Here is a 27,947-nt window from a genome sequence, read left to right as displayed (position 1 = left end):
GGTTAAGATGGGCGGGATGCGACTTGATGCAAGGCTGAAGAACGACGGGTGGATGTGCGCAAGGCTGTGGAGATTGGTGGGTCCCGTGGAGCCGAGCCCATTACTGCGTTACGCAGTACGCAGAACACAGTACGCAGTATGGTAACCCCAATATGATGGGTGTCGTCAATTGTGCAATTCTGAATAGTCTGAAGTATCTAACAAGGAGGAAACAAACAAGCCGTTCCTCAACTATCCTATAAATATACTACTGCTGTTTGGCGTCGCCAAGGCGACTCCCAAATGGCAAGAACATTTATGGTCGGCTCCGTTCGATAGTTAGTTATCGATTGCACCGTTGGAAAAAAAGAGCCCCACAGCACCCAAAGGTCGGGTTCCCGTCGCCCTGGCAACCAGCCACTGAGGCATGGCGCCACGCTTTGATTGGGTCGTGCCTTTTTCGGCCTTGGCCAGTCAACATCACATCAAACCAAGCCGGCAAATTAAACACGCAAGCCCCCCCTCCGCGCCTCCAACCCTTGGCCTTGAACGTCGCCACACGGCACACGCACGAACAAACGCCAGCACAGACGACGGCACAGAACACACATCCAACAGCAACAACGCCGATCGCAAGGGATTTTTTTTTTCTCGTGCGCCGTCCGCTCCCCAACATTGATCGTCACCACCCGCGTCAACACGGACACGAACGCCAACCCACAACCCGCGTGTCACGCTCGATTGATTGACCGCTCATTGCCTTGCCACTGCCTCTCCGTCAGCCCATTGCGCGCCCCTGGAGAGACCCTTGAAGCACCGGCATCTTGCATGAATCCTCAATAACACACGCTTCCTGCTCGACGATGTCCGTTCCGTCGAGCCCCGGCGGCGGCGGCGGCCAGCCGCTGCAACCCCTCTCGCACAACGCCCAGCGTGACTCGATCTTCTCGCCGCCCCAGCTCCATCGCGCCGGCGCCAACGTCTGCGTCAGCCCCTCGCGCGACAGCACCGTCCACGAAAAGATCCACCAGTTCAACGCGCTCGCCCTGCAGTCCAAGCAGTCGGAACGCGCCGCCCAAGACGCTCTCAAGGATGCCGCCCTGAAGCGCGCCACCATCGCCCGCGAGCAGGCCGAGGCCGAGATGCGCCGGTACCGCGACGAGGCGCACGAGCTGCGCGAGCAGCTCGAGGAAAGCCAGGCCGAGAAGAACAGGGTCATCCAGCGGCTCGATGAAGTCATGGTACGTCGTGCACGATCGGAGCCGGCCTCGATGGCTCTCCCGCTGACAGCGTCGACAGGAAAACATGGTGAACGTCAAGGAGTGGGCGCACAACCAGGAAGCCGCCTACCAAAAAGAGATCAAGCGGAAGCAAAAGGAAATCTTCAAGACGCAGCGCCAGTACGACAAGGCCGTGGAAGAGCTCCACGCGAGCGCCAGGTCGCGCAAGGAGATCGAGGCCAGGCTGGAAACCGAGCAGGCCAAGATCCAGGCCGTCGAGCAGGAGCTCGAAGCCGCCCGCCGCAACCTCGCCGCCGCCGAGGAGGAGCTGCGGCGTGCCCACGACCGCATCGCCAGCCTCGAGAAGGAGCTTGCCGCGGCCCATACGGCCGCCAAGACGGACGCCGAAAAGGACGCCGAGCCGAACCGCGCCGAGGACGAGGCCGACGCGGACTGGGACGGCCCTCGCAAGCGGCCGCGGCTGTCGGGTCCGGGGGCGGATGACAAGATCGAGACCCTGACGGCCCTGTGGGAGTGGGAGAAGCAGCGGGCCGACCGCGCCGTGGAGCAGATCGAGTTCCTCGAGACCGAGTGCAAGCTCCAGCTGTGCCCCACGGCCAAGAAGCTCCGCTCGCGCAAGCGGCCCAGCATGCTCATCTCGGACGGCGGCGACTCGGCCATCCTTAGAGAGGGTCGCCGATCCCTGGGCGGATCGGGCTCCTCGGCGGATCCGACGCCGCGCCAGTCCAAGACGGAGAGGCTCAAGGTCGTCAAGCCGCGCTGCAGCAACATCTACATCGCCGCCGACGGAGCCGCCCGCGCCGCGTCTCAGACGGAGCCCCAGCCCGAGCTCGTGCCCCAGCCCGCCTCCACCTCCTCCCTCAACGACCCCGCGCCTGCCGGCAACATGCCGCCCATCACCCCGACCGAGAGCGATCCCAACTACCGCCGCTCGCCGTCCGCCTCGCCCCCCGACTTCGCCGTGCCTCCCAAGGACCGCACCTCGCTCCTGTCGCTTCTCGACGCGCCGATCCAGCAGGACCCGGCGCCCGTGTTCAACGTTCCGACGATGCCGGCCTCCGTGGTCGAGACGCACAACGCCTCGGCCGGAGCCAACCTCCACCCGCCTCCTCGGTGCAGCTCCGCCGCGTCCCTGACAGCGCCCGACGCCAACCAGGACGCCGACCCGGACGCTGACGGCCCCGTCCTCTCCTCCGTCCGCATCCCGTACCCCCGTCCGCACACCACCGCCTCTTTCTACCCCTCCGCCGCCGAAACCGCCTCCGCCTCCGCCTCCTCCCGCTCCACATCCTCCACCACCACCGCCGCGTCCGCCACCACCGCCGCGTCCGCCACCACCATGTCTTCCACCAGCACCACGGCCAGCAAGACGACCACCACCAAGGTGCCGCTTCGGGACGAGCCGCAGGACGGACCGACCCTCGCCCAGCGCCTGATGAAGATGCAGCGCACCCCCTCCCGCACCAGGCTGGGCGAGGACGGCGAGGTGATCGACCTGGACAAGCCGACCTTTGACGCCTCCAACCCGGCCATGACGCCCACGATTTCCAAGGAGGAGATGCTCGAGCGGATTAGGGAGCGCCGCGAGAGGGCGAGGAGCGTGGCCTCGAGCAACCGGACGGGCGCCACCACCACCGCTGCTAGCGCTACGAGCACCGCTGCGACCGGGACGACGGGGGCGAGCGCCAGCGGGAGAGCGTCGCGCACCGGCAACCACTCGCAGGGCCAGGGGTCCGAGGTGAGGAGGAAGGTCTCTGGCGGATCGACGGCCACGTCGGGGAGCCATGCGGAGCTGAGGAGGAAGGTGAGCCAAGGGGATATGGCGACGGCCGCCAGCAGGGAGCGGGGCAGGGAGAGGGAAGCGAGGAGGGATGTGGCGTCGGCGACGACGGCAACGGCCAGGCGGGGGCCGAGCACGGCGCCGGGGGGCGCGAGGAGGGTGAGGACTTAGAGGGTCCCTGGGGCCGGGGTGGCAGGTAGCTTGAGGGGGTTGTTTGGTTGATTCGGTGCGTGTCGGTGAGAGGGGGGAGGGTGCTGTTGCGGGAGTAATGTTGGACGGTTGAATCCTGCGAGCTGTGAGGAAAAGACCCTCCTCAGGCCAGTCGGTCATTTTGGACGTTTCTTTGGTTTCCTTTTTTTGTTTTCCTTTCTTTTTGCTGCTCTCACTCTCTTTCCTTTCAGCATCTGGGTTCGGGCGCCACCACGGCTCGTATGTTCTTTTTCTTATGTCAGTCAGGTCGGGTGTTGTTTGGACTTGGGGGACAGCTCATCTGGGGACTGGGGACCGGCAGCATCGTGGCATTCCTGGCGTTCGGGGGGGTGTGGTGGTCTCTTTTTTTTTTTTCCGGGAGCATTTGGGGCTGGCTGGTTCAGGGTTTCCGGGGCGGCGGGCGCATCCATCTTTGGCATGAGTCGGGTTGTGTTGTTCAACATGGTTTGGGGGGGGATGGCCGGCCGCTTTGCTTTTTTCTTGTCTTGCTTACCTGGTATATGTACTTGGCCACTCACTCTACTCGATATCGTATATGGTTTCTTCGACGGTCAACACTGGTGGGTGGTGCGTGGTACGTGGTGTTTTTGGGCGTGCTCTGGAAGAGGTGGTAGCTGTCGTGCATCGGTATCCCAAGCCTGATGAAACAAGAGAAACAGGTCGTGTTCTCGGTACCCTGCAACATTGTACCCGCCGGTCTGATGTTGGCGATGCGAGCGGTCAACTTGGTGAGCATGCTGGAACCCTATGTCCCTTCTTCCCTCCGTCGAGGTGGTCAACCGTTACGAACGGCGAACGTCACGGCTCCCCGGATCAACAACATGCCACGATCAAACATCCTCTCTGGGTCGTCAAAAAAAAAAAAATTCCTACTACCCAAGAGAACAGCACAATTCTGAGCTAGTGTGGTCATGTCTCGTTCTTTTCCGTGGTTGTCGTCATGTTTGTGCATCGGCTATCACATCGTGCAGTATCTAGGCCCATAGCATCCCTCCGTCCTCCCCTCCCCCTCCGTCTCCCTTGTGCGTTGGCTCTTCTTCTTCAAGCCCCCTTTCGTCCCGACCCGGACCCGGACCCGGAGCCAGAACCGTTCGCTACCACAGCCGCACCTTTCCCCGTCGCCGCCGCCGCCGCCGTCGCCGTCGTCGTCGTTCCTGTCCCACTTCCAGATCCTCCGCCTCCATGCTCGCTTCCGTTCCCCTTTACCTTCCCCTTCCCATTCCCGCTCGCGCCGGACCCCGAGCCCGTCGTGCTCGGGTTCGCGCCCCTCTCCCGATCCCCAGCCGCGCCGGAGCCCGCACCTTCGACGCCTGCGTCCCCCCCTCCCAGGAACGACGCGAGCACCCCGCCCGCCTTGCCCGCCTGGCTGATCGATCCCGTCCGCTTCCTCCCGCGCTTCTCCCTGTGAGGACCCGTTGCTGCTGCTGCTGCTGCTGCTGCTGTTGGTGGTGGTGGTGGTGGCGTCGCGGACGTGGAGGGAGCCAGGGCGAGCGAGGCCCGGCGGGCGGCTCGCTCCTCGGCCTTGGCCGCGGCGAGGTGCTCGGGCATGAGCTTGTACCCGTGGACGAGGAGGTCTTGGGCGAGGTACCGGCCCGTCGAGATGTTGTAGAAGCCGGGCCAGATGAGGACGGGGTCGGGACGGGAGGACGGGGTCGTGGTCGCGGCGGTGTTGGGCTCGGCGGCGGAAGAGGCAGGGCTGGATGGTGGCTGCTGCTTGTTGGTCTGGCCCGGTGGCTGGGTGGTGCCGTTGGCGCGGGGCTTGGCCGAGTTGGTGGTAGCGTTGTTGCTGTTGGTACTGATGCTGGTGGTGGTGGTGGTGGTGGTGCTGCTGCTGCTACCGCCGCCTGCGATGGCAGAGATGCTGAGCGGACGAGCATGAAACCTGTCCAGCTCAGGGTGATGGACACGGCCGATACGGGAATCCAGCATCTGGACGAACCGCCAGTGAGCACAGGCCTTGATGCAGAGGGCGTGCAGCTGGGAGCGGAAGCCGTCCTGAAGGTCCTCTGGGACGAGGTGCAGCACGGTGTTGATAACGTTGGCCTTGACGGTTTCGGCCCGCTGCGCTTCGGGGTCGGACACCATTTTGCCGTAGCTAAGATCCAGCCGGTAGAGGACTGCCCGTACGTAGGCTTCGTGGTCCGGATCCGTTTCCAGCATCACGTCCAGGACCTGGTTCAGAGGCGAGTCGTTGGAGACCAACCACGACGGCCGGAAGATGTGCTGCCACAGCTCGTGCGCGAGGACAGACAAGAAAGCCCCGACCCGCATCTGCTTGGCGATGCTGGTGTTCTTCATCGGGAACGGTATCGTGTTTTTGACGCCCTCGTGCCGCTGAAACGGACGCCAGAGACCATCATCCGACAAGGTTCTCTCGGGGAGGTCGATCCCAAAATGCGCCGCGGCGAGCTTCGCGGCCAGGGCGAAGATGTCGTTGAGCCTTTCTTTGCTGAAACGCCACGCCAGGTCAGCCCTGGGAGCTTCGATATCCGCCGAATCGACTTACATGGACCCTTCAATCCCCTTCAGCGGCTCCTGCTCGATCGCGTAACAACCGAGATCCTCGAGCTCCTCGCGCTCGGCCTTGAGATCCTCTCGCAGCGACGCCGCCATGGCCTCCTCGATCTTCAAGGCCTCCTGCGCGGCGGCCAGCTCCTCCCGAAAGGCTTTTTTCTCTGCGGCCAGCTGCTCCTGGAGCGCTGCTTTCTCCCCGTGCAGCTTCTCCACGTCCGCCTGGACCTCATGCCGCGCTCGGGTTTCGGCGTCCTTTTGCCCAACGAGGTCGGCCAGCTTCTTGACCAGGGCGTCCTGGTCACGGCGAGCCTCGGCGAGGGCCTCCTCCAGGACCCTGACGTGCTCATAGAGCGAGACGAGATCATGAAGCCCAAGTGAGCCGTCCAGCAGCTGCTTGGCCTCCTGAATGGCGTGGACCAGCTTGGCCGCCCTTTCGTGATCTGGCGACGCGGGCTTTGCCGGCAACTTGCCTGCTCCCGTGGACAGCATGGTGGGTTGGCGTGCGACGCTCGTAGCCATCTCAGGGGTTGAGTCGCTGAAGAGCAGCCGTGAGCAAAATCAAGGAGATGAGCGTGGTGAACTGGGAGAAGAGCGAGAAGAAAAACCCTCCATGTTGGAACGCGGCGCTCTTAACCCCCCCTCCCCTCTCCACCCCTTCTCCTATTTCTATCCAGAGCGCCTGACGTAAACCTTCTACCTCTCACCCTGTACGACCATACTGGCCAAGAATATGTACGCTTCCATGACGTTGCCACCAACACGCCACGTTCCAGAGCCACCTATGCCTACAACAATAGTTTTGTAATCTCTAACCGAGGTAGGTTGCCGACGGGCAGCGGTATGGACCAGTCAAGATCCGGGACGATTCTGTATGAGGGCTCAACGCATCGCAGCGTTTGCTCTCGACCATCGGCGGACAAGACACAGAGACGAATTACGGGATGGGAATCTCGACGGGCTCCCCGAGGCGGCATTCAGAGAGCTCACCGAAGACTGGGATAGGGCATGTTTCATGGAGGCATCCCCATTGAGCCATTGTTCGTGTTTCCAATCAGGCTCTGCTACGTTCCTGGACGGTAAAAGCAAGCAACGGGTCTAGAAGCAGGTTACCGTTGACGACGGCCAGTCCGGCGGAATCCCAAGGAATGTGGACCGGCCTCTTGTCTGGATGCTGCACCGAGGTCCCTCGAACTTTGGGAGAGAGATGCCTAGGACAAAATGCCCACGGGAATCTCGTACAACAAAAAGGGATAAAAAAAGGAGGCACAGGACTGCATCATCCGTCTCTAGCCAGCTTGGAAGCCGGCCAAGAGGAGACGGCGATGAGGGGGGAAGCATCAAGAAACATAACTAGTCCCCATGGGCCACCATCCGCCCTACACAAGCAGCGGCTCCTGCATATCCCCACCAAAGTCTCACAGCGCGATTAGTTCAGTGGTTAGAATTCTCGCTTCCCATCCTCTCTTGGGAACAGCGAGTGACCCGGGTTCGAATCCCGGATCGCGCACGCCCTTCTCCTTTTGCCAATTTTTTGCATTGTGGTGTTGTTGACAACTCTTGCCCATCTCGACAACTGATTGGGATTCAGGGGGGGAGCGGGGGTGAAGAGAGTCTCATTGACATGGGAAGCTAGGGGTAGCCAGCGAGACAACGGAAGCGATGTGGCCCGAGCGCCACCCTTGGGGAGGGCGTGCACGAGCCACGATTTCAGCCACCGCCACCAGGGGACGGCCAGGCAATGCATGTCGTCCGACGGGCCGGCGACTGGTCCGTACGGAAACCGGAACCATAACTGCCCTGGACCGAACGGCGAGAGAGAGAGAGAGACAGAGAGAGAGAGAGAGGGTCTTGGCCGCTCACCAGCCACCTCGGGCGTCCGCATCTGCATTTCTCTCAAGTCAGGCATCGCGATTTCTCGGGAACCACCTTTTCTCTCCATGCCATTGACTTGCCAGCTCTGCTCTGCCGTGGTAGTTGTTAGCGTACCGGGGAACCATGTCGGCGAACCCAGCCGGCTTGCAGCAGCAGCAGCCGACGCCGTCGACGACGGCGGGCCAGTCGGCGCAGGACCAGCTGGCCGAGCAGCTGGACTCGATCCTGGTGGCCGCCAACCACATTCCCAACATCCTGCCGCATGAGCGCGTGTTCCCCATCCAGGTCGGCTCGGAGCTGTTCAAGCTGTCGGGGGCCTCGCTCTCGTCTGATGGTGTGTCCGTCTCTTTTCTTGTCCTGCCGTCTCCGTAGGCCTTGCGACCTGTTGGGGCGCATGCTCTTCTCCCCCCTCCCCTCCTTGGGAAGGACTTCCAAGCCCTCCCTCAGGGGAGGGGGAGCAATTTGCAGCGCAGCATCCGGCATCCGCGATCGGGACACGAGCCGCCGTTAACAAGACGCGACAGCGCCGTCCTACTTTTCCCAGTACTTCCGATGCCAGCTGAAGCGCGCCGAAGAGGCGGGGGAGGATCCCGGATCCGCCATCCGCACGCTCTACATCGACCGCGACCCGGACACGTTCCGAGACATCTCGCTGCACCTCCAGGGCTACCATGTCCAGCCGCGCGACTCGACGCACTTTGTGCGCCTGTTTGCCGATGCGCAGTTCTACCACCGTGGGTTTGGCCCGCTCGCCTCGCAACGCTCATCGCTGGTCTGCTTGCCGTCCCTGCTGACGCTTTTCCCCCCCCACCTCGAGTCCCCAAACTCATGTCCCAGCTCTATGAGGAGTCCATCTGCACCACGGTCGGGGGCGTGCAGTTCCGCATCCCCCGAAACGTCTTCTCCGGGCCGGGCAACTCGCCCAACTTTTTCACGCTCGGCTACGCCGCCTTCTTCTCGTCCCCCGGCGACCTGTTCCCCGGCCTGGAGCGGGAGGGGCTCCTGCGCCCGCCGTCCATCGTGCCGCCGGCCGTGGACGGGCGCAGCCCGGACGTGTTTGCCGAGCTGCTCCACCTCCTGCGCGGCTACCCGGTGCACATCCGCGACGAGGACCACCGCGCGGCGCTGCTGCGGGACTGCCGGTATTTCAACTTCAAGGGGCTCGAGCAGCGGCTGATCCCGCACGCCGTCAGCTTCAACATGGCGCGGGCGCGGCACGAGATGGTCCTGCGCCTGCGGGACCTGCTCAAGAGCGGCATCTCGGTCCAGCTCGAGCCGACGCCGGCCGACCCGCTCGCCGGGTGGGTGCACTACGCCCGCCCCTACGTGGACACGGACCGGTCGTACGAGCTCATCGTCGAGATCGGCGAGGAGGCGACGCGGCTGCGGTTCGACGCCGAGCCCAGCGCGGCGGGCGGCAGCCTCTGGCCGGCGGACGCGGGCGGCGGCGGCGTGGCGGCCCGGGCCGAGTTCTTTGGCGACACGCGCCGGCGCGTGACCAAGCTGTTTGAGGTGGTGGCGGGCAAGCTGGGCCTGCCGCCGGCGCTGGCGCCGTCGTCGTTCCTGGGGGCGCCGAGCCAGCCCGCGAGCTCCGTCAGCAGCGCCGGCGGCACCCCGGCGGCACCCCCGGCGGCGGCGGGACGGCGGGGCCCGGGAGCACGGCGCTGAGCGAGGACATGGTCAAGGTGGTGCTGGACGCGGACACGAGCGTCATCCTGGACGGCAAGCCATGGACGTGGATGGCATCGTCGTCGTCGTCGTCGGCGGCGGCGGCGGCGGCGGGGGAGGACGACGCGCCGTGGTTGGCGCCCGAGCCGTTCACGTCGAGGAAGCGGCGGCGGGTGGACGAGCCGACGGGCCCGGAGGAGTGGATCGTAAGGACGGGCCAGTGGAGGGTCAAGATCCAGGGGGCGAGGAGCGGAAAGTCGGCCGTCGAGTGCTGCTTGGTGGCTGTCAAGCTGGATGCCTTTGGGTCGCAGAGGGCAAGGAACGCCCAGCGGCCGTTCTTGGATGGGTAATTCTGCGTATTGTCGGTCATGGTCACAAGACGAGGTTTTTTTTTTTTTATATATTTTATTTTATTTTCCAATGGCATGAATGAAGCTTCACACGATGTGTCAAGGATGATGTGGTGGGTTCAACCACGGAAAGGAAATGAGACATGGCCACCAAAGTACTAGTATTATACCATGTTTTTTTCTTCTTTCTTCCCTTGGCTATTGAGCCAGGACATCTTGACGGTCGTACATACGTTCAGCGTAACTACATGGTTCTGGTTTCCAAACCTCATGTCTCTCTGTTGGTGGATGGATGCGACGAATCTGATCACACGCACCCGTGATGGAACCCCATTGATGATGGTTTGTTGGGGGTCACAGTCGCTTGTCGTCTCGATAACGAACTACCTAGGGTCGGCCCACGAATCAGTTTGGGCCAAGCAGCTGCGAACCCCCCCCTTTTTTTCTCTCTCTCTATCTTTCTCTCGATTGGATGCTGCCGTCGGTGAGGGTGAGACCATCCTCCAGGATCCCTAAGGAACCGAGAGAAACATGATGGTTCTCTCCGGCCGTCGACGGCAGGAAAATGTGCAGCGGATGCTGACGACATTGGCTGTGTGTCTGAGGTGCATGGTTCTTCAAGGCCTTGTATGTACGCAGTACGCAGTACTTGCTTGTAGGTAGTTAGATGAATCCGCACTGTTGGATCAGGAGAAGCAACAGCAGCCGCCGCTGCCCGACAATTGGATCATCAACAGTCGTTGCCAAACGCGGCCGACCGGTGGAGCCCTGGCAACAAATACCGACCCACCCGACGCGTTTCGCCTCCCATGATTGGCCGGGACGGGCGGGTGGGGACACGCGCGCTTGCCTGATTCGGCAACGCTCCTTGTCAACAATCCCCACCGCTCTGGTCCCAATCCCCAGGGTTGGCGGTTGCCGTCCCAAACCTTGAAAGTCGGGCTCCTGTTGAAGCTACTCAATTTTGCAACCTCCTCTCCCCGAGTCCCGACCGACTGTTTGTCTTTGCCAGCCAAACCCATCCGCAGCACGCCGTCCCTGTGCTTCCCCCGTCGTATCCTTCGCCCAGCATCCTCGAGTCCGCCACATTTCTATCAAGATGCGTGAGATTATCAGCCTGAACGGTACGTGGCCGCCCTGGGTTTTATTTTTCGGGCCCGTCTTGGAGCACGGGGCCGCGGGGTGGCGCGCTTTGCTGCCTCACCGCATCTCGGCATCCTCGCGATGTTTGGGGATGCCGGAGATGGATGGTGTTGTTGTTGTTGTTGCTGCTGCTGCTGCTGCTGCTGCTGCTGCAGAGGCTCCCAACACGGCACCGCTCAGCCCGCATGGTCCATTCCGTCTCGGCCTTGTCGAATGCAATAGCTGACGTTGCGGATAAACAGTCGGCCAGGCCGGTTGCCAGATCGCCAACTCGTGCTGGGAGGTAGGCTTGCCTGCGATGCATGCGATCGCGTTTCCGCACCCGCCCTCACAGCAGACCAACCCGGCTGCTTGGACGATGCTGCCGGCTTTTATCAGCGTCGACAACGACCTGGGAACAACGCTGACGATGATGCACACGATAGCTCTACTGCCTTGAGCACGGCATCCAGGTAGGTTGCTGGAGAACGCGCTCCATCGCCCTAGGTGAACCGCCTTTCGCTGACGCTGCCTCCTCCCTCCCCCACAGCCCGATGGCTACCTCACCGAGGAGCGCAAGAACGCCGACCCCGACCACGGCTTCAGCACCTTCTTCTCCGAGACCGGTATGTGTTGCATCCCCGCGGACCGTTTCCGTCGCGAGCGAGCGTGTGGTGCTGACGCTCCCAAGGCAACGGCAAGTACGTGCCTCGCACCATCTACTGCGATCTCGAGCCCAATGTCGTCGACGAGGTCCGCACCGGCCCGTACCGCGGCCTCTTCCACCCCGAGCACATGATCACCGGCAAGGAGGACGCGTCCAACAACTACGCTCGTGGCCACTACACGGTCGGCAAGGAGTTGATCGATCAGGTCCTCGACAAGGTTCGCCGCGTCGCCGACAACTGCAGCGGCCTCCAGGGCTTCCTCGTCTTCCACTCGTTCGGCGGCGGTACCGGCTCGGGCTTCGGCGCCCTGCTCATGGAGCGCCTCTCGGTCGACTACGGCAAGAAGAGCAAGCTCGAGTTCTGCGTCTACCCGGCCCCGCAGACGGCCACCTCGGTCGTCGAGCCCTACAACTCGATCCTGACCACCCACACCACCCTCGAGCACGCCGACTGCTCCTTCATGGTGGACAACGAGGCCATCTACGACATTTGCCGCCGCAACCTGGGCCTGGAGCGCCCCAACTACGAGAACCTGAACCGTCTGATCGCCCAGGGTACGGCTCTTTTTTCTTTTCTTCTTTGCCTGCGTAGCTCTCTTGTCTGAGCATGCTCTAACCCGTTGCTATCCCAGTCGTCTCGTCCATCACGGCGTCGCTCCGCTTCGACGGTTCCCTCAACGTCGACCTCAACGAGTTCCAGACCAACCTGGTGCCGTACCCGCGCATCCACTTCCCGCTCGTCGCCTACGCCCCCGTCATCTCGGCGGCCAAGGCGGCCCACGAGGCCAACTCGGTCCAGGAGATGACCATGTCGTGCTTCGAGCCCAACAACCAGATGGTCAAGTGCGACCCGCGCCACGGCAAGTACATGGCCACCTGCCTGCTGTACCGTGGTGACGTCGTCCCCAACGACGCTCACGCCGCCGTGGCCACCCTCAAGACCAAGCGCACCATCCAGTTCGTCGACTGGTGCCCCACGGGCTTCAAGCTCGGCATCTGCTACCAGCCGCCTCACCAGGTGCCCAACGGCGACCTGGCCAAGGTCAACCGCGCCGTGTATGTGTTTTTTTTGTCTCAGTCCTCTTGACCTGCAATATCTCTCCCTCCCTGCTAACCACGCTTTGTCTGCAGCTGCATGCTTTCCAACACGACGGCCATCGCCGAGGCCTGGTCGGCTCTGTCGTCCAAGTTCGACCTCATGTACTCGAAGCGCGCCTTCGTCCACTGGTACGTCGGCGAGGGTATGGAGGAAGGCGAGTTCTCGGAGGCCCGCGAGGATCTGGCGGCCCTGGAGCGCGACTACGAGGAGGTGGCTGCCGACTCGATGGAGGGCGAGGAGGTTGAGGGCGAGTACTAAGCTGCGCGCGGGACGTTGCCATGCCATGCAGCCTTGGTCATGCGGCGGCGGCTGCAGCGGCTGCTGCTGGCCTGAGGCGCGACCGTCGGTTGGTACAAGGCCCTTCTTGATATGGTATTCTTGACAATTCACGAGCCGTGATTTTGTCTGTTAGATGATGTTGTAGTCTTCTTTTTAATAATGAGCAAGATGGCTTGGCCGTGGAGGGTTGGGCGTGCGGGTTCTCGTAGCCCTTGTCCAGTCCTTCGCGGTGGGCTGCTCCTCTCTACGGAGACGTACGCACCTGAGTCCTGAGTACGCTCACTACCTATCGAGCGGTCGGGCCCGACTTTTCGCCTGCGGTTCCGAACGTGGTATATGTACGAAGCAAGCACACTGGTGGATCCTGAGGTCTCCCTCCCTGAGCTCCCTCCTCGAGCTCAACCCCTCAAGGTCACGTCACAGCCTCCCTGAGCTTTCTGTGGCTTCATGATTCGTTCTCGTCATGTCATGGATGGCGTTGCTCGGCGTCGGGCTGCATCTTGGCCCCTCCCTCTACTCGGGCTGGCTGCACCTGGGGTTGGCCGCAGAAGGGAAGCTGTGTCTGCAGCCCATGCATGTCGAGCGCAAAGCGACCCCCGCAGATGCACTGTCATCCGCCGGAAATACACCGTAATACCCTTTGTCTATGCTGTCTCACCTTACACAGTACGACTTTTGTTTCTACCACCTATTCCTAGTAGGTATCTTTACCGTATGTAGCCATGTTGACTGCTTGATTAGGGATCTTCTAGAGGCCTGTTACGAGCTAGGTTGATCCCTTTATTTTACTAGTAGGTAGGTAGCTATGACCTTTCTAGCTGGATTGTGGTGGTGAGCCTATTCACCAATTAGTTACCCATATAATACGTTGTATGCAGGATGGTAGGGCCGGGCGTCAATAATGCCGAAACAGTGTACGCAGTAGGTATTTTACGACGTATGACGGTGCATCTACAGGGGTTGGCGCAAAGGGGCGCAAATGGATGTGGTTGGGCCTGTGGGACCTGATCCCAGGGGGCTCCAGTGATCCAGCGGCGGCGCCAAGCGGAGCCCTTGACGAAACCTGGGCTCTCTCGTCCTCCAACCCCGGCGGGAGCCTTGGAAGGGGGGCGGAAGGGGGGGGGGGGGAAAGGACGGGAGCTAAGGCCACCTGCTTGCGTGGGTACATACAGTGAGCACAGCCTGGCCCGCCGGGCCGCCCAGGGCAGCAGTGGAAGCAGCAGTGCCAGCAGCAGCAGCAGCAGCAGCAACAGCAGCACCTGGTAGCTGATCTGTCCCCCGGGCCCCAGCAGGTAACTCGGTACCTAGGTTCCTGGTACCTACCAGTAAGGTACGTGACCTGCTGCGTACGCAGTACATACACAGCCAGGTTCCAGGTTCCAGGTTCCATGCCAGAGGTGGTAAGTGGGAAATCCCCCATCCCCGTCCCACCTCCCGCTAGCCTTGACTCGCATTTCCTCCCCATCCATCCAATGCTTCTTCTTCTTCCTCCCCCGAACCACTTGAACCACCCCCCCCCCCCCCCCCCACCCGCTCTTTGCAGAAGCGTCGTCAACCTCTCCCTGCTCGTCATCTAGGTGCAGGGAGCCCCGAATTCCCTCTCAATGCTTTCCAACCGGTTCAAAACTCTGAAGCCCAACAGAGCCTCCTATCTGCCAACGCCCTCCTCCCCACTGCCCTTCGATCCGCCAACCTCGCCAAATCCATCCCGATCCCCCGAGCCCGAATCGAGTCGAACCCAGCAGCAGCAGCAGCAGCACACCACAAACATCACAAACACCATGAGGTCCGACGGCCCCGTTGAACCGGGTAGGTCACGGTTTCTTTCCTCTCCCCTCCCTCTTCTCCCCTGCCACTGTCCACGTCCGCAGCTCGTCCGACGCTCCATGCGCGCGTCTGGACAGCCGCTTTTGCGACAGATGCGAATCTTTTGATCCCCCCGGGGGTGGACCGCCGCTAACGCTGAGATGGGGGCACGCTCAGGGGCACCGAACCTCAACCTCACCCCGGAGGAGAAGCATGTATACGGTCAGCTCTTTCGTCAAGCCGACAGCGATAACGTGGGCGTCGTGACCGGCGAGGTGGCCGTCCTCTTCTTCGAAAAGACATTGCTTGATTCGCGAATTCTGGGAGAGGTGCGTCGTTGTCGTTGTCGTTGTCGTCGTCATCGTCGTCGTTGTCGTCGTCGTCGTCGTCATCCGCTTTCCGCCATGGCCATCTCGCTCGCCCGAGGTCCCGTGGGCCGTTTGGGTGCAACAAAGACGCCGGCTGCCTCGGGACCCACAAGAGACAAACCGCTGACAGGCTCGGCGCCGCACAGATCTGGCAGATCGCAGACAAGGAAAACAGGGGATTTCTGACCCCGGCCGGCTTCGGCGTCGCCCTGCGCCTCATCGGTCACGCCCAGGCCGGCCGCGAGCCCGCCCCCGACCTGGCCCTCCAGCCCGGCCCGCTGCCCGTCTTCGAGGGCGTTCACATCACCCCGCCGCCGCCGCCGCCGCCTCCCGCTCTCACGGCCCAGACCACGGGCGCCCCGGGCCCGATTCGCATCCCGCCCTTGACCCCCGAGAAGGTGGCCCAGTATGCCGGCCTGTTCGAGCGCCAGAGCCTGCAGGGCAACCTGCTGCCCGGCGAGGTCGCCAAGCAGATCTTTGAAAAGTCGGGCCTCCCCAACGACGTGCTCGGCCGCATCTGGATGCTCGCCGACACGGAGCAGCGCGGCGCCCTCGTGCTGACCGAGTTCGTCATCGCCATGCACCTGCTCACCTCCATCAAGACGGGCGCCCTGCGGGCCCTGCCCAACATCCTGCCCGCCGCCCTCTACGAAGCCGCCACCCGCCGGGCCCCCGTCGGCGCGAGCATCCCGCGCCAGCAATCCCCGACCGCCATCGCCCCCCGGTGCCGCCGATCCCCGCCATCCCGAGGCAGCTCAGCGGCCAGGCTCCCCTGCAGCAGATGCGCACCGGCAGCCCGCACGGCCGCCCGCCCGTCACCGCGCAGACGACGGGCGACTGGCTGGTGACCCCGGCCGACAAGGCTCGCTTCGACCAGCTGTTTGAAGAGCTCGACAAGACCAAGAAGGGCTTCATCACGGGCGAGGAGGCGGTTCCCTTCTTCAGCCAGTCGAACCTGTCCGAGGAGGTGCTCGCCCAGATCTGGGACCTGGCCGACATACGCTCCGAGGGCCGCCTCAGCCGGGACGAGTTCGCCATCGCCATGTACCTGATCCGCCAGCAGCGCACCAAGCGCGAGCCGCTGCCCGCCGCCCTTCCCGCCGCCCTCATGCCCCGAGCATGCGGGCCCAGCGCCCGCCCACGGCCGTCGCGTCCGCCTTCGACGCGGCCGCCCCGCAGGTGCGACCGCCGCCGCCGCCCCAGCCGCCCCAGCCGAAGCCGTCGGCGCTGGACGACTTGTTCGGGCTCGACGACGTGGCGCCCGCGGCCCCGGCGCAGGTGCCTGCCGCGACGGGAGGGTCCGCCGGCGGAGATCCCTTCGCCGCGAGCGTCGTCACGCCGACCCCGTCGTCCCCGCCGAGGACCTCCCCCGCGCCGGCCGCCACCGCCTTCAAGCCGTTCGTGCCGTCCTCGTCGTTCGGCCGCGGCCTGGCCGCCCAGAGCACCGGCGCCTCGACCTCGTCGGCCCCCGCCAAGCCCGTCGGGACCGAGGACGATCTGCTGGGCGACGCGGACCCCGAGATCAGCAAGAAGCTGACCAACGAGACGACGGAGCTCGCCAACCTGTCCAACCAGATCGGCTCCCTGACCAAGCAGGTGCAGGACGTCCAGCAGCAGCGCGCCGCGACGCAGGGCGAGCTGGGCCAGTCCAGCGCCCAAAAGAAGACGTTTGAGCAGCGCCTGGCCCAGCTGCGCGCCATGTACGAGAAGGAGGCCCAGGACGTGCGCGCCCTCGAGACCCAGCTCGCGGCCTCCAAGGCCGAGACCAAGAAGCTGCAGGCCGAGTACGCCATGGTCGACGCCAGCTACCAGGAGCTGCAGAACCAGCACCGCCAGATCTTCGCGGCCTTGCAGGCGGACCAGCAGGAGAACGCGGCCCTCAAGGACAAGATCCGCGTCGTCAACGCCGAGATCGCCCAGCTCAAGCCTCAGATCGAGAAGCTCAAGTCGGAGGCCCGCCAGCAAAAGGGGCTCGTCGCCATCAACAAGAAGCAGCTCGCCACCAACGAGGCCGAGCGCGACAGGCTCAAGAACGAGGCCGACGACCTGACGCGCAGCAACGAGGAGCTGGCCCGCCAGCTCAGCTCCTCCCCGCCGCCCCCGCCCCCGCCGGCCCAGGTCGCGAGCCCGGCCCTGTCGGCCTCGTCGAGCGCTAACAACCCCTTCTTCCGACGCACCGGCAGCGCCGACGTCTCGGCCTCCCCGGCCGCCTTCTCGGCGCCGATCCGCTCCTTCACCGACAAGACGTTCGACGACGTCTTTGGCCCCAGCCTCGTCTTCAAGCACAACACGGGCGCCTCCTCGGGCAGCGCCGGCTCGTTTGCCACCCCTGCCTCGACCAGCAGCCCCAACGCCAGCCGCCAGCCCACCGTCGTCGCCGCGGACCCCGCGGCTCCGGCCGACGCCGGCCGTGTTGCGCCTTCGCCCTTCTCGCCGTTTGGCGACGCCCCGGTCGAGTCGCCCAGCAGCACCTTGCGCCAGGCGTCCCCGCCGCTGGGCCGCGCCGAGCCGGGCCCGCAGGAAGCCACGACGGCGCCGGCCCTCGAACCCGCGCCGACCGGCCAGAGCCTGGCGTCGGGATCGGGATCGGACGTCCGCGCCGCCTCGCCGGCGTCGGCGGCCGAGAGCGCCAAGGCGGCCTTTGGCTCCATCGCCAAGGAGTCCGCTCCAGCTGCCGCCGCCGCCGCCGCCGCCGCCGCCGATCCCTTCTCCGTCGACCAGGACAGCAAGGCCAAGGAGGACTTTGAGATGGCCTTCCGGAGCTTCAAGCTGGCGCGCGACACCAACGCCTCGCCCTTGTCGGCGGCGGGCAGCTCCGGCAACAACGGCGCCGCGTCGGCGGCGGCTGCCGGCATCAACGATGCCGCGGCCAAGGCGTTTGCAAAGTTTGATAGCGAGTTCCCGCCTATTACGGAGCTCGAGAGGGCGGACGAGTCGGACTCGGAGAGCGACAAGGGCGGTTTCGACGACGATTTTGCTCCGGCTTCGCCGCCGCAACCGGCGGGTTCCGGCAAGCCCTCGGAGGCGTCGAGGGCGGCGTCGCCGGTGGCGGTGGCCAAGCCGGCGCCGGCGGTCGGGTCGTCGTCTTCTTCTCCTCCGACCGCAACGGCGACCGCGGAGGCTGTGAGGTATGCGTGAGTCCGACTCCTCGCCTGGCGACCCTTGTTGGCCCCCCCCTTTTTTTTTTTTTTTTTTTTTTTTTTTTTTTTTTTTTTTCGGGATACAGGCCGCCCTCCCGCCTTGATTACGATGATGATGAGTATGAGACAAAAGAAAAAAAGCATGGACGTTAACAACCAACCCTTTTTGTTCGCAGCGAGAGAACCGCCTCCCCCCCTGTCCCGACGGTCTCCTCAGCCTCCAACCTCGCCAACCTTAGCAGCTCGCACGTCAATGACATCTTTGGCTCCTCGTCCAACCTGCGGCCTGCCACCGCTACGTCTACCTCGAGCCGCCCCGCCACGGCTACCCCCGCGCCCGCGCCTGCCGCTGCTCCTACCACGACGACGACCACGACCTCCGCCAAGGCCCCCTTCGACGACCTCGACGACGATTTCGCCGACCTCGAAGACGCCCGCGAGGGCTCCACCGCCGACGACGAATTTGGCACCATCTCGCGCTCCGGGTTCGACGACTTCAACGCCGTGTTCGACAGCTCTCCGCCGCAGAGCCAGCCGAAGCCCGACACGGCGTCTGCCGCCACCACCACGACGAGCGGAGGCGGCGCGCCGGTGTTCGGAACCGAGGCGAGCTTCGACTTTGCTTCCTTCTCCGGGGGATCCGCCGCGGGGAGCACGACGGGCGGGGGAAACGTTGCCAGCGGGACCGAGGCGGGCAACGGGAACGCGGAGAAGCAGCAGCAGCAGCAGCCCGATTGGGACGCGCTGTTTGCGGGGCTCGACTCGGCCACGCCGACGCCGGTTGCGCAAGGCCTGGGCCTGGGTCCGGGCACGGGCCCCAGCGGGGTTAACAACAAGGAGGCGGCTTCGTCTGGCGCTGGTGCCGGCGCTTCTGCCGCCGCCGGTGGCGAGAGGGATGGCGACGCCACGGAGGAAGGCGGCGCCGCGGTCGCGGGCGGGTCGAACGAGGAGGACCCTGTCGTCAAGCTTACCCGGATGGGGTACAGCCGGAAGGATGCCGTGGCGGCGCTCGAGCGGTACGAGTATGACCTGGAGAGGGTGAGTCGTGGCGTTTCTTTTTCCCTTCCCCGATGACCGTTTTGGTTTCGTTTTGGTTTCGTTAGGGTGAATGTTTGTTGGCGTGGTGTTCCGTTTTGTGGTTCTTGTTGTCGAGGAGGTGTAGGTGGAGGCGTGTTGGTTCTTTCATCCCTGTCCCGTTGTTCATATTCTCCTTTGTTTCTCTTCCTGTCTTCACATCCCGTCTTTCGTCCGTTTCTGCTGTTTTGTCTTTTCCATCTTGCTTGGCTCCTCCCTCCTTTTTTTCTGTTCCCCTTACCGTCAACGACCTGCGGCAACCCTGCTGGAAAACGACGGAGATCTGCGAGACATGAATGAACCGTCCGAGGAAAAGGAACAAATGGCTGACGGGTTTCTTTTTTTCCCCACGGTATACAGGCAGCGAACTTCCTGGCGAGCCAGTCCTGAGCGCGATGTTCGTGAGGGCGGCTTGTCGTCAAGCCAGGAGAGGGGAACGATGGGAGGGTAGGAGGGGGGGAGATCTGGGGGACGAGGGGTAACGGACGCATGGTGGGGAGGGATTTGCAGGCAAGACATGAGCAACAAGGGACCGGGCCGTCAGAGGTTCTCTCTTTGGAACCATCGGGGAAACAACAAGAAGCGGTTGAAGGAGCTGGGAGAGGGGGAAGCGCGTTGCGAGTTGAGCCAAGCAAGCGGTGGTAATACCTTCTCTTCTAGTATTTCTTTTCCTTGTTATTTTGGTCCTTCTCTTGGCTTTTTCCTATGTTATTAATATCTCATCCGTACCGGCGAGCGCCGTTTCTTCGCTTCCTGTCAAATGCGTTTGTTGCTCCTCTCATGATAGGAGGTGCTATCACATGCACATGCGTCACTCCTTGCAAGCCATGGGTGGCAGCACAGCAGTTACCGTCATTACACGGTAATAACTACGGTACTTAGTTACTGTGTAACTGGTTAACGTAGTACTGCGGTTGGTAACGTTATTGTTCGGCGCTTGGCGCGTCCGTCTTTTTGCCCCGCGATTTTGCCTTTTGACCCCTCCAAGACTTTTCTTTTATTTTTTTTTTTTTTCCCAAAGCAATCGACACATCCACACGCCGTCGGTCGCCACGAAGTCGCCTTACCTTGCGCCCTTGAAACCTCGCTAGCTACCTAGACGTTAGAGCGTCGTTGAACAGCTCCGCTCTCACCACCGACGAAACGACTAGCTGCGCCCAACATGGCCGACGACGGCATCGCCATCTACGACGAGGTCGAGATCGAGGACATGACCTACGACGAGGTGCGCCAGATCTTCCACTACCCGTGCCCCTGCGGCGACCGCTTCGAGATTGCCATCCAGGACCTGCAGGACGGCGAGGACATTGCCGTCTGCCCGAGCTGCAGCCTTATGATCCGGGTCATCTTTGACGTGGTGAGTTTCTTGTTCCTTTCTAGGCATGCCTTGCGGAGAGAAGGGATGAGCGAGAGAGATGAGACGGAGACGGAGATGGGCAGGGGCCTAACCCGTGCTTCTGTCATCAGGATAACCTGCCCAAGCCTCCCGGGCCCGCGTCTGAGCCGGCGACCGTGGCCGCCTAAGGCGATGCCGCCGCAGCAGCAGCAGGACGGGAAGATGGACGTTCGAGGGACAAACGAAACGACGACGGTTGCAGCGACCGTCCAACCTTGTATGGCAGCTCGATCAAACACGCCGGACGGGAGCACCGCAACGCAATCGCTAGAGCGCATCGCCTCCATGCAGAGAAAAGGACCGTCGTCACATCAATTCCACTGCTACTACCTACGACCACCCTTGCGACATTATGCCATCCCACCAAGCCGTCCGGCTCTCTCAAAGCTTGACCATCGACATTACGACCGAGACCCAGGACGGGCAGGCCCGCCCGACGCAAGCAACCAAGATATCCAAACTTCCCCTCTTCCAGCCGGCCGTCCCTCCAGAGCCCTTCTTTCGAGATGCGCGCGCGACGACAAGGGCATCCGCTCCCCCGTTTCAGAGGAGCGCCACGCCCATCACGCCCGCCGCCAGGAGGGCGGCCAGCGGCACCTCCGCGGCCAGCCCGGGGGCGCCGGCGACGGGGACGGGGACCACGGTGGTGGTCCTCGTGGCAGCTGCGAGGAGGAGCGGCCATGTCAGCACAAAGCCCGTCTTATGCGTGGTTTTGCCCAGGTTGGTCCTGCGCGGCCGCGGGTAACGTCCTCTTGGGAGCGCGACGCAATCACCTCTCGGCACGGTAGGATGCGCGCCATCGAGACATCTAGACAGCACAAAGAGAGCGCGGGATACGACGGAACAGCGAAAGGGAAAGGATGGGGGGATTGGGATTAGGTGGGCCGCAGAGGACGAGGAGGGCAGCCCCCGCCGCTTCATGGCATACATGAGAAAGCGGGCGGGTTATGACGACGGCTCGTCGTGAGGGGAGGAAGGAAGAGGGAGGAGGAAACAGGGAGAACGAGGAGAGGGTAGCTAGGGCAAAGAATCACCCCCCAACACAAGCCTGCTGCTTGGTGTACTTGGTGTGACGTTTTGAGGGAAAGATAGAGAGAAAGAGAGAGACAGAGACAAAACAATGAGACAAACTCTCATCCAAGAGCCAGAATGAAATCAAAAAAAGTTGCCAACCAAGGAAACCTGCGTAACCTACTCTGCGCGCCCGTCCGCGTCGTCGTCGTGCCGAAGCCCGTCGTCTCCCCGGTCGGCGCCGTCGACGTGGTGAAGAAGGTCTGGGTGCGCGTCACGGTGTTTTCCGTGGTCGTCTCGGTGCCCGTCAGGGTGACGATGGTGACGTCGGTCCCCGTCCCGGCCGGCGTCCCGGTCGGCGTCCCGGTCCCGAGCACCGTCACGGTCGTGGTGTCGCCGACGCCCGTGCCGGCGGTGCCGGTCAGCGTCACGGTCGTGGTGTCGCCGTCCGTGACGGCCGTTTGCGCGACGGCGACGCCGGCGCCGGCGAGGGCGTGCGCGAGGAGGGGGAGTGAGAGGCGCATGTTGAGGGAGCGACTCTTTCTTTTCCTTCTTTTTTTTCTTTTTGGTGAGGGGTGGTGGTGGCTTGGTTGTTGGTGTCTGAGGTGTTGAAGGGGACAGAAATGAGAGGAGGAAGAGCAAGGAGAAGGAAGGCAGGGAAGAGGAAGAGCAGGGAGGAGGAGAAAGGCGAGGAGGTAAGGTTGCGTTGCGGTGAGAAGAGAACCTTTCTCTGAGAGAGGGTATGATGACGATAATGTGGGGGAGGGGGGGGGGGGGGGTTGTAAGCGTTGAGAGGAGCACAAAAGAGGTGGAAAGGAAGGGTGGGCGGGAGGAGGGAAGAAGAGAGGATGGAAATAGTGGGAGAGCAAGAGGGGAGGAGGTCCGGGATGCGGGAGGCGAAACCAAAGGACCTTGGGAAACGGTTTGGTGGTGGTGATGATGGGGTGGTGATGAGGGGGTGGCTTGATCTCGATGGAGCGTTGGAGACGCGGTCGACGTCACCCGCGAGGTGGGATCTGTTGGGCATATGAGATGGATCAGGACGATGACGACTTGTAGTACATGGGAGAAACGAAAGAGAGAGAGAGAGAGAGAGAGAGAGAGAGAGAGTCCGTTGTGGCGTTGCTCCAAGCCCGCAAAACTACCGGCCCTTCCCAACAGGATACCCAAGGTATCTAGGTACCTATCGTATCGACATACATGCCAGAGGTACATGGTGTGGTTTGTACGGAAATAGGGGGTTAGGGAGGGGGTTGGATTACACCCAGCCTTGGTCTTACGCCTTCCAACCAACTAATTACTGTGTAAGGGGGCCCGACGATGGATCTCTGAATTCCAAGTATAGATCTCCGTCCAAGATCACCTATCTTGAAGCCACCCAGGGTGGGCTGCGCACGCCCAGCCAGCCCGCAAGCTACTGCGTACACAAATGCGAGAGGCACCCGGCCCGGCCAGACCCCGACGAAAACCGCCACAGTCGTCTATACTTGGACGCTCAGCCCCTCTCTTGCGTTTGCCAATGGTGATCCTGGATCAAGGGAGGTGACGTGAGCTGCGTGGCCTTCTCTTCTCTTTCTTCTCCTTCTCCTCCTCCGAAGAGAGGCGTCCGGGTATGGTGGACAGACGCTGGTGGAGTTGGAGTGGCTAACTGGGTCTGCAATGGCATGTAGCTGCACCTCCGGGGTCCCCAATCGAAGGGGAGGAGCCAAGCGGCTAGCAAACTGGAGGCTCATTACTTGTTGAGGGCTGCGAAGAGCAAAGTTCCGTACTTGTGGGAGGGAGATAGTGAACGGACCGACGTGAAGCCTGAGTCTCGCCCATGCTTCTCCTTTCAGCCCTCCCGTCTAATTACCTAGGAACAAACCGGATGTACGCTGTGGAAGGAAATCCTGGTTGGCACACCCCGAAACACCCAGGATGGAGATTGGGAACCGAGCCTCAATGTGGGACACGTTGGCCTTTTCATGGCTTCCATGGTTTCTTCATTGTGTATTTTCAACACACCCCCATCTCGGAGACGCCCCGTCCATATTGAGTTCTTTCCTTCTTTCTCTATCTCTTTTGTATCTTGTAGAACGCACACAAACCAGCCAAATACATCATCGCCGCATCCCTCCCTTTTACGCGGCCACGTTTTCAAAGTAGAAGCTCGGCTGCCCCGGAAGCGCCGACTCGGCCACGAGCGCCGTGACCTCGACCTCGGCCTCCCCGTTGGTCAGGTCGCGGCCCGTCTTGCTGCCCTCCTTCACGGCGACGATCTGCACCGACGCGAGCCCGGCGGCGCGCTTGAGACCAGGGACCATGGCCTGTGGAGTTCGTGTTAGCATTCCTCGTTGCGCTTTCAGAAGGCAGGAGGGAGAGATGCGTGAAAAGCGGGGCGCGACGGGGGGAAGCGGGGATGAAAATGACGAACGAGGTGCGGGAGAGAGGGTTGGGGAAGGGGGGATAGGATGTGATGGATCCATCTGAGCGGGGGTCAAGGGGAAGGGAGTGGATGGGACGGGACGGGGGGAGCGGCAGCGTTGGTGGACACGACGGGCCCAAACAACAAGGGCACTCACCAGCAGAGTCTTCTTCTCGTCAAACGCCAGCTTGCGCTCCAGCACGGCATCCGCGGGCTCTCCGTCCCGCAGCCTCTTCTTGAGGGCCTGCACGAACGGCATGGCCTTCTTCATCTCGCCCAGCTTGGCGATCCGGCCGTTGAGCTCCTTGTCGTCAATGGTCTGCTTGTTGGCCGCGGGATCCCACACCTCCTTGAGCAGCTCAATGTACTTTGCCTGCCAGGCCGGGAACGACTCGGTGACGAAGACGGTGAGCTTCTTGGGCTTCTTGGGATCAAAGTCGCTCTGCCGGCCCTTGGCCATCTTCTTGAGCTGGGCCGCCTCGGCCGAGTTGATGTTGCTCGACGTCTTGGTGACGTACTCGCGGGCGGCGGTGAGCGCCGGGTCGGCGGCGGGCACCTCGGGCCAGCGGGCCAGCTGGATGGACCGGGGCTCGCCCAGCACCTCGCGCCAGATGTACTCGGCCCAGTGGGGCGCGATGGGGGTGAGCACGAGGGCCTGCAGGCGCACGTACTTGGCGACCAGGTCCTTGTGCAGCGGGATGCCGGCGGCGTTGCAGGCCTCGCGGTACATGTCGCGGGCGTTGAGGAAGTCGTAGTGGGCGGCCTTGAGGGCCAGCTTGTACGACGTCTCGTGGTACTGCTTGTGGGCCTCGTGCACCAAGGCGTTCATCTCGTTGTCGAAGAGCACGTCCTGGAAGTCGTTGAGCGGGCCCGTGCGGAGGTGGGGGTCCTTGATGGCCTCCTCGATCCACTCCTTGTTGGTGTAGAACCGCAGGATGGTGTTGTCGGCCACGTCCTCGACAAAGTTGGAGTCGGCGATGCCGTCGCCGGCGTCGGCCAGGGCCACGCGGGCGGCGTCGGCGCCGTACTTTTTGACCACGTCGTCCAGGGTCATGAAGTTGCCGGTCGACTTGCTCATCTTCTCGCCGTTGAGCTGGAGATGGCCGTTGGCGCGGACCGAGCGCGGCCAGTACTCGCGGGGGAAGAGGGCTGATGGGATGGTCAGCGCGAGAGGCGGGGGCGGAAGGAACGACGGCGCGTGCGCCTCGGCCGACGAGACTTACCGATGTGGTTGTACAGCCAGAAGGTCAGGTGGTTGGGGATCAGGTCCTTGCCGCTGACGCGGACGTCGAGGGGGTAGAAGTACTCAAAGTCGCGCCTCATGCCCTGCAGGACCTCCTTGGAGATGCCCGACTTGGCGACGAGGTCGTCCGTCAGCTCGGTGCGGGCGAAGACGTAGTCCCAGACCTCGTCGATCATCTGCTCGGCAGCGACGTTGCCCTTGCCCTTCTCCCGGCCGAACAGGTCCGTGTGGAGCCACGGCACGATGGTGTAGTAGGCCATGTAGATGGTGGAATCGCTCAGGCTCTCGACCAGGAACGTCGGGTCCCAAGGCAGCTTGGAGCCCAGGCCGTAGGTGCGGGCGCAGGCCCACTGGCGCAGCCAGTCGAGCACGCCCTTGAAGGCGTGCTGCGTGTCGGCCGAGTAGCACTCGAGGCCCTTGCCGTCCTTGTTCTCGACGTAGTCGAAGGCGATGTGGCGCCACTTCTCCTCGCCGTAGTCGATGTACCATTGGTCCAGGAGGGCGACGGTGCTGCGAGGAAGGGGGTCAGACACTTGGGAAAAAAAAAAAAAAAAGCGCTTCTGCGCAAGCGTCGCAGGGACCTTACCACTCATCGCCCGACCGCGAGACGACGCGGTTCTCGGGCTCGGAATACGCAAAGGCCTCGCCGTTCTGGATGAGCTGCTCGCGGACCTTGGGCTTGGCGACCTCGACCTTCTCGCCCTTGAAGTCGCCGACCTTCATGACGCCCTGGTAGAAGCCCTCCTTGTAGGCGAGCTCCTTGGCCTCCAGCAGCTGCTTGGCGTCCTTGGGCGAGGCGATCTTGAGCTTCTTGACCAGGTAGGGGGCGAGCAGGTCCGAGGTCGGGGTCTGGATGATGGGGATGATGTCGAGCTCGGCCCACTCCTTCTGGATGCCGTAAAAGTCGGCCTTCTTGGCCAGCTCGGTGACCATGGCGTAGTCGTCGGGCGAGTCGGAGGGGACCGAGGTGACGACGCCGGTGCCCTTGGTGGCCAGGACCGTGTCCATGGGCAGGACGCGGACCCGGGGGTGGAAGCTCAGGGGCGCGTGGACCACGGTTCCGATCAGGTCGGAGCCCTGGAGGTCGGCGGCCTTTTCGGGAACGCCGTCCTTGTCAAAGATGCCCTGGTAGGCCATGTTGCGGGCGGCGCGCTCCGTGACGACAAAGTACTCGTTCTCGCGGGCGCGGAAGACGCCGTAGGTCAAGCTCGGGCCGACGAAGCAGCACGTCTGGCCGTACATGGTCTCGGGGCGGAGGGTGGCCGGGCACAGGTAGACGGAGGCGCCCTCGGGAAGCTTGCCCCGGAGGGCGTCGGCGGCGGCGGGGGCCCACTCGAGCACCTTGAGCTTGAGGGCCGTGTACTCCTGGGGCAGGACGCCCTCGCCCTCGCTCCGGTCGTGGTCCATGCAGGGCTGGCCGTCCTTGATGGAGTAGATGGTGTAGCGCTTGCCGAACTTGATCTTGTCGAGCTCCTTGAGGCGGTTCATCTGCCAGCGCACAAACGCGTCGTAGTAGGGGTTGGCATCGGTGGTGACGAACTGGCGGCGCCAGTCGATGCGGGCGCCGAAGCTGGTCAGGTCCTTTTTGCACTCGGGCGGGAAGAAGTGCAGCCAGTGCTGGGGGTCGGCGAAGCGGTGGATCTCCTGCAGCGGGATGCCGACCGAGTGCAGGATCTGCCACTGGTACTTGGCCTTGACCGTCTTCGCGGCGGCCTTGCCCTTCTTGGCGTTGAACTTGGTCAGGTCCTCCTTGGTCACCTTTTGCGGGACGGGCTCGTCGCCGGCGTCCTCGTCGTTGTCCTCCTTGTAGCGCTCAAACTCGCGGCCAAACATCTCGACCTCCTTGACGAGCTTGTCGGCCGAGGCCTTGATGGGCAGGCCGGTGCAGTGGTAGCCGAGGGGGAAGAGGGCCCGCTTGCCCTGCATGCGGGCGAAGCCCGTGTGGAACTCGATCTTGCTGAAGCTGAAGGCATGGCCGGCGTGCAGGCGGCCGTTCATGTAGGGGTAGGCGATGGTGCCGAAGAACTTGGGGAACTTTTGGCGGAGCTCCTCGGCCGAGATGGAGCCCAGGGGGAACTCGTCGATGGAGGGCGCGTCGACCTGGAACACGCCATCCTCCTCCCAGATGCGCTGGTACTTTTTCTCGATGGCGACGAGGCTGTCGCGCTTCTCGGTGCCCTTGAGCTCCTTTGTCTTGGAGACGGCCAGCTCCGCCATGGCCTTGGGCAGGTTCGTGTCGGCCATGATGAGGACAGCGAGGGTGGTGGCGGTCAGGACGCCGGCTGCGTCACGAGCAGGACGGTCCGCAAAATTTCTGGTCGGGTCGGGGGATCCAGGAACGAATCCGGCTCGGGAGGGTCGCTGGCGCGATTGGCAAAGAATGCGACGAGGGCCGAGGGGAGAGGAGGTTTGCCGGAGGAAGCGGTGCTCTCTGGCTCGACGGCTCGCCCTGGGTTCCGAGAGTCGGGGGGTGGATGGAGGGGGGAAATTTTGATGTGACTCGTCCAGGACCAGGTTCGGCGTCGAAAGCAGTGGCCGGTTCGGATTGAAATGGAGGGGCAACGCGGGGTTGGTTTCGCTCCGGTCGCGTAAGGTACGTATCATACCGTAACGGTGGGGTCGCACGCTCCCCTCTACTACAGTATGTACTGTGTATGGATGTGGCTGCCTGCTTCCAGCCACACCAGCCAGCCACGCTTTTCGCTCTTCAAGGCTCCACCGGAC

The 27,947-nt window shown here is 62.9% G+C and overlaps 7 protein-coding genes and 1 non-coding gene across 8 annotated transcripts; 6 read left to right on the top strand and 2 right to left on the bottom strand.

The window, feature by feature from the left end:
* Positions 1–842: 842 nt before the first annotated feature.
* Positions 843–3,171, top strand: VTJ83DRAFT_6898 (uncharacterized protein; the record flags this gene model as incomplete). Its single annotated transcript, XM_071013659.1, has 2 exons — positions 843–1,220; positions 1,279–3,171. The coding sequence occupies 2 exons, from the start codon at positions 843–845 to the stop codon at positions 3,169–3,171; spliced, it is 2,271 nt and encodes a 756-aa protein (XP_070864525.1).
* Positions 3,172–4,251: 1,080 nt separating this feature from the next.
* Positions 4,252–6,243, bottom strand: VTJ83DRAFT_6897 (uncharacterized protein; the record flags this gene model as incomplete). The annotated part of the gene is made up of 2 exons (XM_071013658.1): positions 4,252–5,659; positions 5,717–6,243. The coding sequence occupies 2 exons, from the start codon at positions 6,241–6,243 to the stop codon at positions 4,252–4,254; spliced, it is 1,935 nt and encodes a 644-aa protein (XP_070864524.1).
* A 901-nt stretch (positions 6,244–7,144) lies between these two features.
* VTJ83DRAFT_t146 lies at positions 7,145–7,231 on the top strand. Its single transcript has one exon. It is a non-coding gene; the product is annotated as a tRNA-Gly (tRNA).
* Positions 7,232–7,719: 488 nt separating this feature from the next.
* VTJ83DRAFT_6896 (uncharacterized protein) lies at positions 7,720–9,614 on the top strand (the record flags this gene model as incomplete). The annotated part of the gene is made up of 4 exons (XM_071013657.1): positions 7,720–7,930; positions 8,121–8,330; positions 8,414–9,111; positions 9,174–9,614. The coding sequence occupies 4 exons, from the start codon at positions 7,720–7,722 to the stop codon at positions 9,612–9,614; spliced, it is 1,560 nt and encodes a 519-aa protein (XP_070864523.1).
* Positions 9,615–10,713: 1,099 nt separating this feature from the next.
* VTJ83DRAFT_6895 (uncharacterized protein) lies at positions 10,714–12,760 on the top strand (the record flags this gene model as incomplete). Its single annotated transcript, XM_071013656.1, has 7 exons — positions 10,714–10,738; positions 11,000–11,040; positions 11,183–11,209; positions 11,287–11,362; positions 11,428–11,958; positions 12,036–12,459; positions 12,535–12,760. 7 exons carry the CDS (start codon positions 10,714–10,716, stop codon positions 12,758–12,760), a joined length of 1,350 nt encoding a protein of 449 aa, XP_070864522.1.
* Positions 12,761–14,385: 1,625 nt separating this feature from the next.
* VTJ83DRAFT_6894 (uncharacterized protein) lies at positions 14,386–19,559 on the top strand (the record flags this gene model as incomplete). Its single annotated transcript, XM_071013655.1, has 7 exons — positions 14,386–14,590; positions 14,765–14,916; positions 15,102–15,629; positions 15,710–16,134; positions 16,284–18,083; positions 18,272–19,133; positions 19,530–19,559. 7 exons carry the CDS (start codon positions 14,386–14,388, stop codon positions 19,557–19,559), a joined length of 4,002 nt encoding a protein of 1,333 aa, XP_070864521.1.
* Positions 19,560–20,331: 772 nt separating this feature from the next.
* VTJ83DRAFT_6893 (uncharacterized protein) lies at positions 20,332–20,693 on the top strand (the record flags this gene model as incomplete). The annotated part of the gene is made up of 2 exons (XM_071013654.1): positions 20,332–20,526; positions 20,637–20,693. The coding sequence occupies 2 exons, from the start codon at positions 20,332–20,334 to the stop codon at positions 20,691–20,693; spliced, it is 252 nt and encodes an 83-aa protein (XP_070864520.1).
* A 3,003-nt stretch (positions 20,694–23,696) lies between these two features.
* On the bottom strand, positions 23,697–27,467 carry VTJ83DRAFT_6892 (uncharacterized protein; the record flags this gene model as incomplete). The annotated part of the gene is made up of 4 exons (XM_071013653.1): positions 23,697–23,882; positions 24,138–25,129; positions 25,204–25,733; positions 25,810–27,467. 4 exons carry the CDS (start codon positions 27,465–27,467, stop codon positions 23,697–23,699), a joined length of 3,366 nt encoding a protein of 1,121 aa, XP_070864519.1.
* Positions 27,468–27,947: the final 480 nt, after the last annotated feature.

The sequence above is a fragment of the Remersonia thermophila genome, chromosome 6 (genome assembly GCF_042764415.1).
Source record: "Remersonia thermophila strain ATCC 22073 chromosome 6, whole genome shotgun sequence".
Lineage (NCBI taxonomy): Eukaryota > Fungi > Ascomycota > Sordariomycetes > Sordariales > Chaetomiaceae > Remersonia > Remersonia thermophila.
This window is presented reverse-complemented; position numbering and strand designations above follow the sequence as displayed.